The 13969-nt window shown below is 36.0% G+C and overlaps 1 protein-coding gene across 1 annotated transcript; it reads right to left on the bottom strand.

Moving 5' to 3' along the window:
* Positions 1 to 1462: 1462 nt before the first annotated feature.
* Positions 1463 to 13898, bottom strand: jus (EB domain-containing julius seizure protein). The gene is made up of 8 exons (XM_028307492.1): positions 13886 to 13898; positions 13410 to 13553; positions 10853 to 10990; positions 8574 to 8688; positions 7198 to 7294; positions 4603 to 4687; positions 4045 to 4086; positions 1463 to 2888 (listed from the first exon to the last, which is right to left on the bottom strand). Exons 1-8 carry the CDS (start codon positions 13896 to 13898, stop codon positions 2857 to 2859), a joined length of 666 nt encoding a protein of 221 aa, XP_028163293.1. The 3' UTR covers positions 1463 to 2856.
* Positions 13899 to 13969: the final 71 nt, after the last annotated feature.

Here is a 13969-nt window from a genome sequence, read left to right as displayed (position 1 = left end):
GACAGACGGACAGACAGACAGACAGACAGAGTTACTTTCGCATTTATAATATTAGTTGGGAAGTTGGGATAAGCATTAATTTTCAGAAATAAAGTCAATGTAGGTATATTAATGCATTAGTGTTTTGATTTTAAAAATTACCTGAATTTACAGAAAAAGAGATGACTCTTTTTTAAGTTTTACATTTTTTCTAATTTATTGTGAAAAATTAAACATATACAACTAAATATTAACAAAAAACTACTATCACAAGATTTAGGATAACTTTGATCAGTAAATAAAATATAATACATTAATACTTAACAGTGCATTTTTTACCTGAAAATTTCAAAGTTATCTAAGATGCGCTTTATAGTTTTCTGCCACTGAAGTAAAGCCTTATTAATCTTGAATTCATGAAAATCTTGCGTATGTGAAAGTGAAAAGTACAGAAACTTGTATTTTTATTATTTCTGGGATCAACTTTGTCAAAAATACTACTTTCAGATTGTGGATTTTATTGCATCTTCCTCTTTTTTAGTGAGGAAAACGTAGGTTTTGGAAAAAGCGGCCTCACACGACACTTACTCAATTTTCATGTAAAATAGGTTCAGTCATACAGGATCTTCAAGTCTCATTGCCAAATTTCCATGATTTTACACAGATGTCGCTAGTATCTGTCTGTTTCGTGAAAATTATGGTAGATGGCTTTGTTTTAAATTTTGCATCATCGTCATCGGTATAATTTATTAAATGTTGGAGTCTTGACTTCAAAAGCTATTGACTTGCCTCTCTGTTTTCTTCATCAGTGTGGATTGTAATAATTAACTTTTTTTAAAAATAAAACCGACTTCAAATGCGTGAACACAAAAAAAATCTAAAAATTAAAAATATTGCGTATAAAAAAGTTCATCCCCAATTTTCCACCCTTGGGGGTGAAATATTTTCTTCAAATTCGCATGAAACCACCCTTATGATAATACCTATTCAACAAAAAAATAATCGTTCAAATTGATTTATAATCGGCGGAGATATTGCGTATAAAAAAGTTTATCCCCAATTTTCCACCCTTGGGGGTTGTTTTTTCTAATATTAAATTTAAATGGGACCACCCTTGAGGTATTATCTATACGCTGAAAAAAGATTTGTTCAAATCGGTTCATAATTGGCGGAGTTATCGCGTAACAAACATAGAAAAAAAACATACGGGTCGAATTGAGAACCTCCTCCTTTTTTGAAGTCGGTTGAAAATAGGATCTGGGATTAGTTTTTTGGGCGTTAGAGCCTTGAACGTCCTTTGAATCAATCACACCATATTTTTCCACTCTAATTTTGTCTTTCTTTATAATAGGATTTTATATAAATAAAACAACATTCTCCGGAAGTATAAGTTATAATAAAAGTTCATATAATTAAATTATAGCATAAATTTTCAGTTGGTATATAACTAGCACAGTGTTCGAAATACATTTATGATGTGAGCATTGTTTTTCATTTAAGATACATAGCTTAATCCAGTACAAATTTAGTTTGCTTTAGTCGAAATGTGGGGGGTGAGGGTACACCAGCTGAACTCCAGTTCTTCCCCTTAACTGAAGTACATCCCGTGGAGAATATGAAAGGGTTGATGGGAGATGAGTTATTATCAATATTTGCACCAATACGCATAGTGGATATAAATTACCTCACAAATTCTAACTCGTTTACGATGCGATTGTGCGCATTGCATACTTGGTCGAAGCGTTATGTGCAATGGACTTAGACAATGTGTGTAAATTCCCCGTTTTACACATTACAAGATTATAGATACCTAAAACTAGTTACACGAAAACTTAATCGGAAACTCACAACTCTCTCTCATTGAAAAGGAAAGCTTTCACATCAAAATTAAAGCTAGTATTAGAAAGTCTTATTTTAAAGTTTAATAGAAGCGGCTTCGAAGCATCCCTCCTCCTACGATCGATTCTAATTCAAAATTCAGATCACTCCTATAGAAGGAGATGGTCCCCATAAATAAATTTAGTTCTACGAATTGTTTTCAGTACTCCCTTTAGCAGAACTTTTGAAGGAACAATATGCTGTAAGTTATTTCCCTCTGAAATTAATGCAGTAATTTCTCCAACAGTGCTAAAAGAACCATTGTAAATAATTCACTTCTACAACGCTTACTCGATAGTCGAATCACCAAATCTAGCTTTCACTTACAAGGGAACAAGAGAAAAGAATATCCGAAACAATGAACTATTTTATAATCGACTTATTAAAACTTTATTTAAACTAACAATCTATAAAAATTGCCAAAAAGCTGTCGATCTAACGCTAAAAAAGCTAAATTTTCTATTTCTATTCCACTTAATCGCTAAAAATATCGTTGAATTTGTGCTCTACGTCTATTTTGTTAAAAACGTGACTTAATATTTGAAACGTGAGTGTGGATAACTATTTTAAATATTCAACTGCATTACTTCTATTTGTGTTTTAAATTTAGCTTACAATAGATTTTATGAGACAAATTTTAGAGGCACTTTTTAAGTGGCTGAATTTACGAGGATACATCTTGTGCTTTTATTGCTATACAATATAAGATCAATGAACGTAAGCCTAATATGGATGTCAATGCTAATTATTATCACAATTAGGGTAAAAACTGGACTGAATGATTTTATAATAAGGTACGTTTTACTCTTCATGTCACAGACTTTGCGTTACTTAAGTTGGTTATATTGGCTAGACCTTTATCGATATTTTTTATTGATTGCTTTATAGATCGAATCGTCAATTGTCTTCTAGATGAACTAGGTTATGCGTCTGGGGCTCGTATCTCTACGGTGACCGAAGTGGGTCCCGGAGTAGTAGGTGACCGCAGTGTGGCCGACCTCAGGGATGTAGCAGAATGTGCGCTGCTTGCTCTGGAACCACGACGAGAGCCTGTAAGATTCGAACCAGCAGGCTAATCGCTTAAGGCAAGTGCCTACACTGATGTCAACATTTTGCAGAATACCACACTGATAATGGAAACATCAGTGGCAGTGACTGGGTTTTAGAATCTTTAATGCAATTTCGGATTAACCTATCCATGCTTTGAGTTAAGTTGGCGGAACATGGGTATTGCGATTTCACATTTTTGAGAAGGTACAAAACCTTTTTGCAGAATCCTATACACTCAGAGTCCAAATAAATAAATATTGGTTAAAAACTTGATTGAATTTGGTAAAAAATGGAAATCATCAATAACCACGTAGGTATAAGAGATGATAACTCTTTATGAAGCATAAGAGAATATTTTGAAACAGTTTCTAAGTATATGCAGGTAGTTACAAATTTTGAAGCAATTGTGGATTTTTCTGATACTTTAACTTTTGAAACCCATGCACTTGATGTTCTATCGTCTAAAGCTAAAAGTGTAGATTTGTTTAAGGATCTATTGTTGTGTAATACAATTTACATTGGACTGGTTTAGTTTTGCAATGAATAAGTAGATAGGTACTAATAGTAGGTTTATTTTCTATAATTATGAAATATTATGTGCTTTAGACTAAATCAAACATGAGTTAGATGCATCTATTATTTTGAAAACCATGCCCTTAGCTATTCCTAGAAAGCGTTCATTCAATTTGGATTCGTGTGTGTTGATTAGCTTTAAATATGACAAATGATTATTAAAAGTAATTTCATAATTGAAAATTGTTTGGCTAAGCAATTTCTTTACACGACTTTTTTATTAAGTAACTAATGCTAGGCTTTTTATATTTGTTTTTGTAGATGTGTCAACAGTTATTTATGAACACGTGCATTTGAATATTAAAGCTTAAATTCAAATTCCAATTTGAAGCATGATAATGAATTTTCTGATTATTTTGATGCATTTACTTGTTTTTCATTCTCATTAGCTACCAATGCCAAGCCAATTTGCGTCTCTATTTCATTAGCTTTAAAGAACATTTTAGAATCATTATCATCTGAATCAAAGCTTTGAAAATCTGCGATGTCAGCATCTATCCCAAATTTGGTTGAGCCGTTTGATTGTGGGTTAGCAGATGAAGCAAAATTAAAATTGTATGTAACCTGAGGGTTTTCGGTGAAGCTGATGGCTTTGGTGTGGTCGTGCTGTCGATAACGAAACCATTATGAGTGTTGGACAATGATTACTTGTGTAGTAAAAAGAAACAGTTGTAGTAAAGTAAAATAACATTAGCTTCAAGAAAAAACATCAAGAAAGACTGTAAATAGAAAATAAGCTGAATTAAAATAAAATTGTGACAAAGAATAGTTAGCAGAAGTAGGTAACTAGAAAATAAAATAAGAAATACAAAGAAAAAGGTACGCCTACACACACATGGGGTTAATTAACATAAACTTCGTTTGGTGATTAGAAATTGCATCAAATTACCGATGAAAGTAAAAACAAAAAAAAATCTGTACAACACCTCCCCTTAACTTAAATCCCTTTCACTATAATACAATACATTAATTTTAAAAGAAATCGAATTGAAATAAAATGATTATGCAATATTTTATCACCAATCGGAACTAGACTGCGTTAAAAATATATCATACGCTTATCGTAGTAGGGCCTTGGTAATTTGATGCAACACCATTCTTCTTGTTTCGTTATTTATGTACCTGGGCCAGGCGAGTGCGGTCTCAGCTCTTGCTGGCTGGCTTGCCGCGATGGCGGTCGCATACTTATGCGGGAACCTCGGCGATCCTAAAATTAATATTAATATTGGGAGACCGCTACCGCAATGGTTAGTTATTCTTCTTTTTCGCGAATAGGCTAGTTTCCTAAAAATTTTTTTTAGTCCGTCATGTTTAATATCAAAATATATCGGACACATTATATTTTTATTTGTCAATCTAACAAATAATTACATAGTTATGGTGCGTTGAAGTTCCGCACGACGTCACAACGTGCGGCACTTTTAAGCAAGCACTGACGTCACGGGCCTCTTCTTATAAACTCTGGCGCGCTTTATCTCTTTAAATTTTCATTGTTTTGAAAAAGTGAAAAATACGTGTAGAGTATTTTTTGATAAGTTAACTGACGGACTAATTAAAACTCTTGCTTTTTGACCCAGGAAACATCCCTATTGCCGACGCGATCTGCACGCGTTGGTTTGGCTGAAGCTTAATTTCGTTGAAGTTTCAATGACAGTCCAGCATTTTACTGATCCTAACTCATTAGCTTCATTAGTTGAGTCATTTTGAGGGACAAGCTGTAGATCAGTCAGTCAGGTCAGGTAGAGTTACAGTGGTGAAACCAAATTCAATCCTGTTTAACCCTTAAGTAACACCGTGGGGTAATTTTTTACCCCAGGCGCATAAAAATTGAAATATCTTTTTTTCTAGCGAAGCTAGTGCAATGTCGTCAAGTTATGAAAAAATCATCCGTTTGGCTTTTACAGGTAGCTGGGGTAAAAATTTACCCCAGCATGTTAGTTACGCATGCTTTAATTTATCATCACCTAATATGTTATTCATAGGTTTTTATAATATTTAAACAAAATGAGTAAATTCATAAATGACGATCAAGTAGCATGTTGTCTCGAGAATGCAGAGAGATAAATAGAACTTGATTTACATGATACTTTTCGAACTTTGAAGACTTCCCTCAGAACAGAGAGTTCATAAATTCGACACAGAAATTAGAGCTCGAAAGTGATAATTACGTAATAATTCTATGTGTTTGATGTGTTTTGAAAATAATAATTAGGAACAAAATAAAATAAAAAATAATTTCTCATAATTTTATAAAAAATAGTTTTTTTATTTTGCTTTGTTATAAGTCCAGAAATTTTCGTTTTAATTAACTTTTAGTTTAAAATATTATGTATAAATCATCTATTTGATGTCCGATTAGTGTAAGTTTTTGGTTCCCACAATAACTTTCCAAGATTTTTCTAGAAGACTATTACTTGCATATGAAAAATTCTTTGTTTTTTGTTATGATTAATTTAAGATGTTTTTTTACGCTAGATACACGATTTTTTAAAGCAATCGTATAATTCAGTGAGCCCGCTAATACATATAAATCACAAATTGAATTGATTTTTAATATTTACTTAAAATTTTCGATTTCCGTTTGGGGTAATTTTTTTACCCCAGGGTGTTCAATGTGTAACCAAAAATAAGGATGTTACTTAAGGGTTAAAAGTAGATTTTCATTACAGTGTTTGTGTGTGGCGCCATTGATATAATTTACTAGCTAGAATTCGCGATCCGAACACTCGCTTTGTTCAACTGAACTGCAATCCTTTGACACTTACTTTAATACCTTGACATTCATGTAAGCAAACTAGTGCTGCAAGTTTCAAGTTTGGTTAGACGTCAGAACTACATATTGCAGTAGCTGCAGCAAACTTCAGTTTTAATTCTTTCAAAATGGAGCAAGGATTTTTCTTATGACAGCATATTCCTTTATAAGTACCTCTATGGGTGGCACCTGATTAGTCTAACGGTGTATGATTCGCCGACATAAACAACTTCATAGGTTTTATGTAAAAAACGTGATCTGAACTTATTCTTTACATCTTTGCCAACCTTCAATAAAGTTATTTTACCCAAATATTCTTAGTCAGTATTTTGTAATAGAAATAGATGTCACCCTAGTTTAAGCTTCTGTAAGGAGGTGACTTGCATATCTCACTAAGTTGACCTCTAAGTATTCCACAGTTGGCTTCGAGCCAGCGGGAAGAGTCATGGTCACGTAGAACGAAACGCAAAATTCTACAATAAAACATAGAAAATGGCTGCCTTTATGGCTTGCAATTTTCATAGTTATTTCGCTTGATGGCTATTTAAATTCTAAATAATGGACTGAAGTTTAAAATTTCTTAGTTTTGTGACCCATTTTCTCAACTTTACCAATCAGGGATTAAATTAGCGGAGCGTTCGAACATAATGTATCTCTCACACACAATATAGGTTCGTTTGCATGACAAAGATTTGAAGATGCGACAGAACGTTACTTTTGATGCATCGGGCTCCCAAATAGTTTATGAATATTACACGCTTTTTAATATTTTTTAATATTTATTTTATATTGCACACTTTGCGAATTAGAATTCTAGAGTGATTAAAAAATTATGTCCTCTGAAGTCCAACGTTGCACCAACTGTTTCACGATTGATTTTTTTTATCTCTTTAAAACCCGTGAAACCATCAAATGGAGAACGATAGAGTTAAACAGGTTCTTCTGGATCATTTTTACAATGTTACCTGCGAATGCAACAACTTGGAGTCTCTCAAGAGCGATACGTTCATCAGCCGAGGGTTTGGTGTGTTGAAGATGGTGCGGTTTTCCCTCCATCGCGCTCTGAAATAGGAAGCAACAGACTCTTATCACATCTGTTATCAATAAACCACCCTCAACCCAAATTATGTCAGATTCAAAAACATTTTTTGAACCCTGTTTTGCCTTCAAAAAGCTACAAATTACAAATTAAAATGTAAGACTATTTTCCAGATTGAGAAAAAGAGAAACAAGACAGCCTTGTACCTTATCGTTATCAAAAGGTCAAGGGAAAAAATAATAACAATTGATTTCCAAATAATAATTTGTGACATTATAAAGCGTGGGCAGGCCTCCTACTAGGTGGACCGACGATCTGGTAAAGGTCGCGGGAAGAGCCTGGATGCGGGCAGCGCAGGACCGTTCATTGTGGAAAACCTTGGGGGAGGCCTTTGTCCAGCAGTGGACGTCATTTGGCTGAAACGAACGAACGACATTATAAAATTACATCAGTCAGGAAACTGCCTAAATTATAATTTGATGCCACATAAATAGGCTAGATGACAAAATTTCAATTATTTGTCCGTCAGACAGATAATTAGAAAGTATTAGACTCATATTTTTTATTTTCTTTTATAATTCAATAATAACAATGCTACATCGAGTTGAAATGGCGCGATACGTCACGCTTGAGTAGAATTTTTACTCAAAAGTGACGTCACGCGACATTTCAACTCAATATAATACTATAATTATTGGATTATGGAAGAAATTAAAAAATATGAGTCTAATATTTTCCAATTATCTGTCTGACGGACTAAATTGAATTTCGATTTAATTACCCAGTCATCATCCCTATTGGTACATAGACGAATTTTATGCCATGCATTCTCAATGAGGGCTATCGTTTTAGCGCTCACCAATTTGCGCCACTGTAGAGTAAGGTCCTGTCACTTGCTAGTAGCGAAGACAGTGGTACCATCTGGTGAGTGCTAAAGTGGTAGGAGGACTATCGCATTTGCACTCATCAAGATGGCGCCACTGTAGAGTAAGGTCCTGTCACTTGCTAGTAGCGAAGACAGTGGCACCATCTGGTGAGTGCTAAAGTGGTAGGAGGACTATCGCATTTGCACTCATCAAGATGGCGCCACTGTAGAGTAAGGTCCTGTCACTTGCTAGTAGCGAAGACAGTGGCACCAACTGGTGAATGCTAAAGTGGTAGGAGGACTATCGCATTTGCACTCATCAAGATGGCGCCACTGTAGAGTAAGGTCCTGTCAATCGCCAGGGGTGCCAACTGTTAAGTATAAAAACGATAGCCCTCATTGGACGAACAAAAAAAAACATTTGACAGTAAACTTACCGACTAAACAGGCGGAGCACGACGCAGATGATGACGAACATCAGCGCCATGGCCACCAGGATGCCGATCATAGCCGGGTCCAGGGTCTTGGTCGACTCCTCTATTCTCTTCTCCGCTACAAATTATTATATTTTTCCAAATATCAGTTACAATATAATATTTCACTGATCCTAACTCATTAACTAGCTTCTAATGAAGCTAAACTAATGTTTAGTCATTTTGAGGGACAAGCTGTAGTAGATCAGTGAGTCAGGTCAAGTAGAGTTACAGTGGTGAAACCAAATTCAATCCTGTTTAAAAGTAGATTTTTATTACAGTGTTTGTGTGTGGCGCCATTGATATAATGTACTAGCACTAGAATTCTCGATCCGAAATATTAGTTACAATATAATACACTCGGCATCAAATAAATCGCACCTCCCGCGACAAGCACTTATCAAACGTATGCATCCCCACTTCCCACCAACGTTGGTACCATTTGAAAGCCTAGTTCTAAAATTCATTTCATTAAAGGAAAGGTTTTTACCCCAAAAATGTGTTTTTTAAGGATCCAGAGTCACTTCTTCAAAAAAAAGGTAGTTACGCTATAGCCATTTTTATGACTATAAAACTGTTAAGTTGGGATTAATCGCTATCCATCTGTTAAAGAGGACACGTGAGATCTTTATTTGGTTTTATAACCATAAAAATTGGTCTAATTGATCCCAGAGGTGAGCCCAAAGTGAGGTCTAGTGAGTGAGGTTAAGTCACATTTATGGTATATGTTAATAATTTATTTAGAAATGAAATGTATTTTTCTTTAAGGATATTTATTGGGCTTTCAAATAACACCAATATTGTCGGGGTACCATAATTTTGTCAGAAGAAAATCTTTAAAGTTCGCGTCGCGAAAGGTGCGGTTTATTTGATGTTGAGTGTAGTTAGAAAGCATTTTAACTTTCCTCTGGGACTAAACTTGACCTCACTGTTTGGGTTTTTTATTGGCAGTCAAACTATACAGGGTGTTAGGTAAATGGGTATATGAGCGGACACTAGCCCATGTTAACATGGGCATATAAATGGTATGGTGAAGTCAGAAAATCTATATCTTCATTTTAATTCTTTTAATTTTCATACAAATCGGATTTTATAAAATTTATTTTGTATAAAAATTAATATGATGATATCAAATTTCTGACTTCACCATACCATTTATATGCGCATGTAAACACGGGCTAGTGTCGGCTCATATACCCATTTACCTAACACCCTGTATAGATCCTGCCTACACAGGAGTTGCAGTGGTGGGAACTAGAGGTGGGGATACTCTCGTAAAAAGCATTTTACTTTGAAATGTTTTACGCCACCTAGCTCCGTTAGTTTTTACCAATGTCAAAATAAGAAGCGAGTTGTTTTCAAGTCGGGAGGGTAAATATTATTTACCGTTAAAATAGATATTGTTGCAATAAATCCCGTGAAGTGATAATTTTATTGTTTTCAAGTCTTGCAAGTGAAGAACACTTAATTAAATTTTCCATTTCACTCATGGTGATGTTCATATTGTTCATATTGGACGACAGAGACAGATATGAAAACAGATGTATTGTAAAACTACTGTTTTGAAACAGCCACCCTTGACATAATACCTACCTTCGTTCCTGATAGTTTCAATAATTACTAAATCACTTCGCTCGGGTTTTTCTGCGTCATTACTCCGCGAAGAGATAGCGAAACTTCACTTTCGCCCGCATTCACAAACGATGCTGGCTTAAGTGAAGCCGCAAATCGTACGCACAGCGTTGAATGACGCTCTGTGATTGGTTCGTATGTCACCCTGTGCGTCCACGCGCACTGTGAGTAATGTTACCTCATAGTAATGTGTGTGAATACGGGCGTTAGTCTAGGTAAGCAGATATTATGAACTAGCTTTCCGCCCGCGTGAAATTGTTTCTGTCACAGAAAAACCATATCGCGTGCCCAAGTCAAAGTCAAAGTCAAAATTTCTTTATTGTTTAGACTAATAAATAGTTCTTACAAATCGTCATATGCTCTTAAGGAGCCTCAGCCTCTACATGTCTCATAATCTTTTTACCCTACCAGCGCTTCGAGACCAACATTTGGCAAGTGCTGAGAAGAAGCGCCCTGTTTCAAAAACCGGGATAAAAACTATCCTATGTTCTTTCCCGAGACTCAAACTATCTCTATGCCAAATTTCATCAAAATCGGTTCAGTGGTTTAGGCGTGAAAGCGAGACAGACAGACAGAGTTACATTCGCATTATAGTATAGAATGTAGATTACCTGTACACACAATCCCGTCGACCGTCTCTGTGGGCACCATTTCGAACTTGCACACGCACCGTTCGTTGCGGCACTCGGTCTTGAAGTCCGCCTCCTCGCATTGCTCGTTGAAGCCGCATGTTTGGTTTATTCCAGCAGCTGGAAAATAGAAATATAAATCGTTGATAAATTGATTCAAGTGCCACACAATGTCTAAATATACAACGACCTTTAGCTTTATTCTAGCGATTAAATTCTATGCAAGTTCCAGGACAGCTTCATTGCTTTGGGCATGGTTGGGGTGAATTAACATCGAGTGGACTAACCAAGCGGCCAAACTGTAGATGCTGCCTTAACAAGAGTTGTGATGCTATCCTAGCATCACAACGCGATGAGCGCTACAAAAATACTATAAAACTAGTAACTACTAATACGGCTTATTTATACGGCCATAATATAATTTAATAATAATGTTCGTGCCTGATCCAATAAAAGTGCCTAGCGGGATTCAAACTCGCAACTATTCTAGTAGGTATACGAAAAAATCATACATCAGGAGCAACGCAATTCGGCAAGGCGATAACTTTACTCTACAGTCCCTTAAAGTGTCAGAATAAATAATAATCCAAAAATTATACAATAACTAATCGCCAAGGCCGCGCATGCATAATATTGTTTGACATAAACATCCTGATCACGCGACATGCAACTTTAAGCTCCGCATTGATCGCTCGGGTTTTTCCTTTTAACCCTCATTTCAACCCCACGGTAATTTTCACTGCGTGTAAATTGATTTATATTGTATAACGAGTTCCCTTTTTGCTATAGCAAAGTTAGAAATGGAATCAAATGGGAAAAAATCCTACAAAAACATCAACAATAGTTTCAGTTTGATCAAAAATTTTGTTTTGCACTTTTTGTGTGAAAGAGTTACAAACATTTACAATATTAGTAGGATATTTTATTACTCCAAAATGGAATTGAATGAGAGAAGACACTTCAAAGAACATCAAAACGAAGAGTATAATAGACTAAAAACAGCCTTTCAGCCGAAACATCAAACAAGGACGCCTGAAAAAGCGCAGACAAGGAAAACCCCTCAAGGTTACTGAAAACATAATGTCTGCTCAAATTTCGTTCCCCGGGGAATATTTAGTGTACCTTCGAACCTGCTCCGCCCCGGCCTGATTTAAAAATCGATGAGATCCCAGCGAAAGCAACAGAGATACACGAAACACAAAGAGCACGTCAGCCACGTCCGTTCAGTTGAGATCGGATCCATTCAAAAGAGCAAAGTGGAACGAAGCTATTACATCGTGCCACGAAAAATATGAATTACCTTAGCATTAACTTAATGAGCGATTTTGATGTAAATTGTTGGGATTATTAAGACGTTGAAAACGTTCTTTAACTTGTAGTTGATGGATTTGTGAATTTTAATTTCTTCGAAATAATAACTTTGATCCATGAGATTATTACGTACACGAACACATAAATTTTAAAGAGGTAATTGGATATTAGCATACATATGTATAATTTGGTTTCACAATTTATTTTAACCTGTTTATTTATAATATTTTAACTTTACTTAGTTCAAAAACTGATACAGTTATTAGTTTCTGAACTTTAATAATGAAAAAGCTTCTACCATCATCAGCTACAACTACTAGGTTTAAAAGCAGGTTAAGATTTTTTAGGCCCTCCTAGATACATCAAAGCAATGGGCATACCTTCTGCCTACTATTCATACCACAAATAAGTGATGTTTGATCTGATGTCCACGGTTATAGACACCGATATCATTGGGCTACTCACTCATTGAATTAAGTCCACTTTTCCCTCACTTCTCGACGTGGTTGCTGACTGGCACGTCTTCTGACCACTATCTGTCTAGAGTTCGTGATATCCAAAGTGGTCAATAACTTGACAACACAACCTTTAAGCCAATTGCAACAAAAATGTGTTGCGAACTTTTTGGCTACTTTGGGAACTATTTGATTCTGATTGTGCCACATATTTTAAATAGACAACATATCAAACTGACCTTTCCCACACTTATCGACGTGTTAACTTTACTTTGTACGTGTTTACGTAACTTTTGTTTTATTTGCGTTAAACCTTATCATATTATTAGTTCGTATCTTGAAGAAAGTGTATCAAACCCATATTTCCCACACTTATCTATGTGGTTGCTGACTGGCACTGACATATCTGATGGCCACGGCCATAGATACTGGCACCACTAGCTATTATTGCCTCACTCACGTTGTATTAAACCCACCTTTCCCACACTTATCGACGTGGTTCCTGACTGGCACGTCCGGGTGGCACTGGCACGTCTTCTGCCCGATGTCACACACGGCGTCCGGGAACGTGCAATCAGTGGCCAGGTGCATGCGTCTTCATACCACTATCATATACAGTCAGTGTCAAATAATTCGTGACATCTAAAGTGGCCAATAAGTTAGAAACACAACCTTAATCCAATTGTAGTAAACTTTTCGGCTACTTTGGGTGTCATGAACTATTTGATTCTGACTGTGCCACATATTTTAAATAGACAACATATCAAACTGACCTTTCCCACACTTATCGACGTGGTTGCTGACTGGCACGTCCGGGTGGCACTGGCACGTCTTCTGCCCGCTGTCGCACACGGCGTCCGGAAACGTGCAGTCAGAGTCCAAGGTGCACGCGTCTCCGATCGCCCCCCGGTCTGGTTCTGGAAGAAAAAAGAACAATTAGGTTCAATACCTTAATAATCATTTATTGCTTCCATTATGAACTTTATTAGAACATTATAACACTAGAAAATTTCTCAAGTGCTTATGTGGCTCAGATGGTCAGTCGTCCGGCAACCGAAAGGTCGTGGGTGCAATTCCCACCTCAGACAATTCGATTTTTTCAAGTTATTTATAATTATGGGCTCTGTAGTGCTCGGCTACGAACTTGCTCCTTATTTCAAACAAATGTCGCGTGGTACAAGGCTATGGTTACCTACACACTGAAAATATCTAATTCTTAGATTAGCACCATAACGTTAGATATTATTACCACATAACAACATTATGGCGTGACCACAAGATGCATTGCAACGCAATATGGCGATCATGTATCATTTCGAATTAAGGGCTTCAG

The sequence above is a fragment of the Ostrinia furnacalis genome, unplaced genomic scaffold (assembly GCF_004193835.3).
Source record: "Ostrinia furnacalis isolate ACB-3 unplaced genomic scaffold, ASM419383v2 OfSCF2256, whole genome shotgun sequence".
NCBI lineage: Eukaryota > Metazoa > Arthropoda > Insecta > Lepidoptera > Crambidae > Ostrinia > Ostrinia furnacalis.
The sequence above is the reverse complement of the archived record's forward strand: the minus strand, read 5'-3'. Positions and strand labels throughout refer to the sequence as shown.

Bases quoted from the DNA above. Each gene is read 5' to 3' on its own strand.
- jus (XM_028307492.1), bottom strand. The intron at 8,689-10,852 runs GTAATCTACATT...AATAATTTGTAG, and splicing joins CGACGGGATTGTGTGTACAG to CGGAGAAGAGAATAGAGGAG. The intron at 4,087-4,602 runs GTACATAAATAA...CGTTATCGACAG, and splicing joins ACCGCACTCGCCTGGCCCAG to CACGACCACACCAAAGCCAT.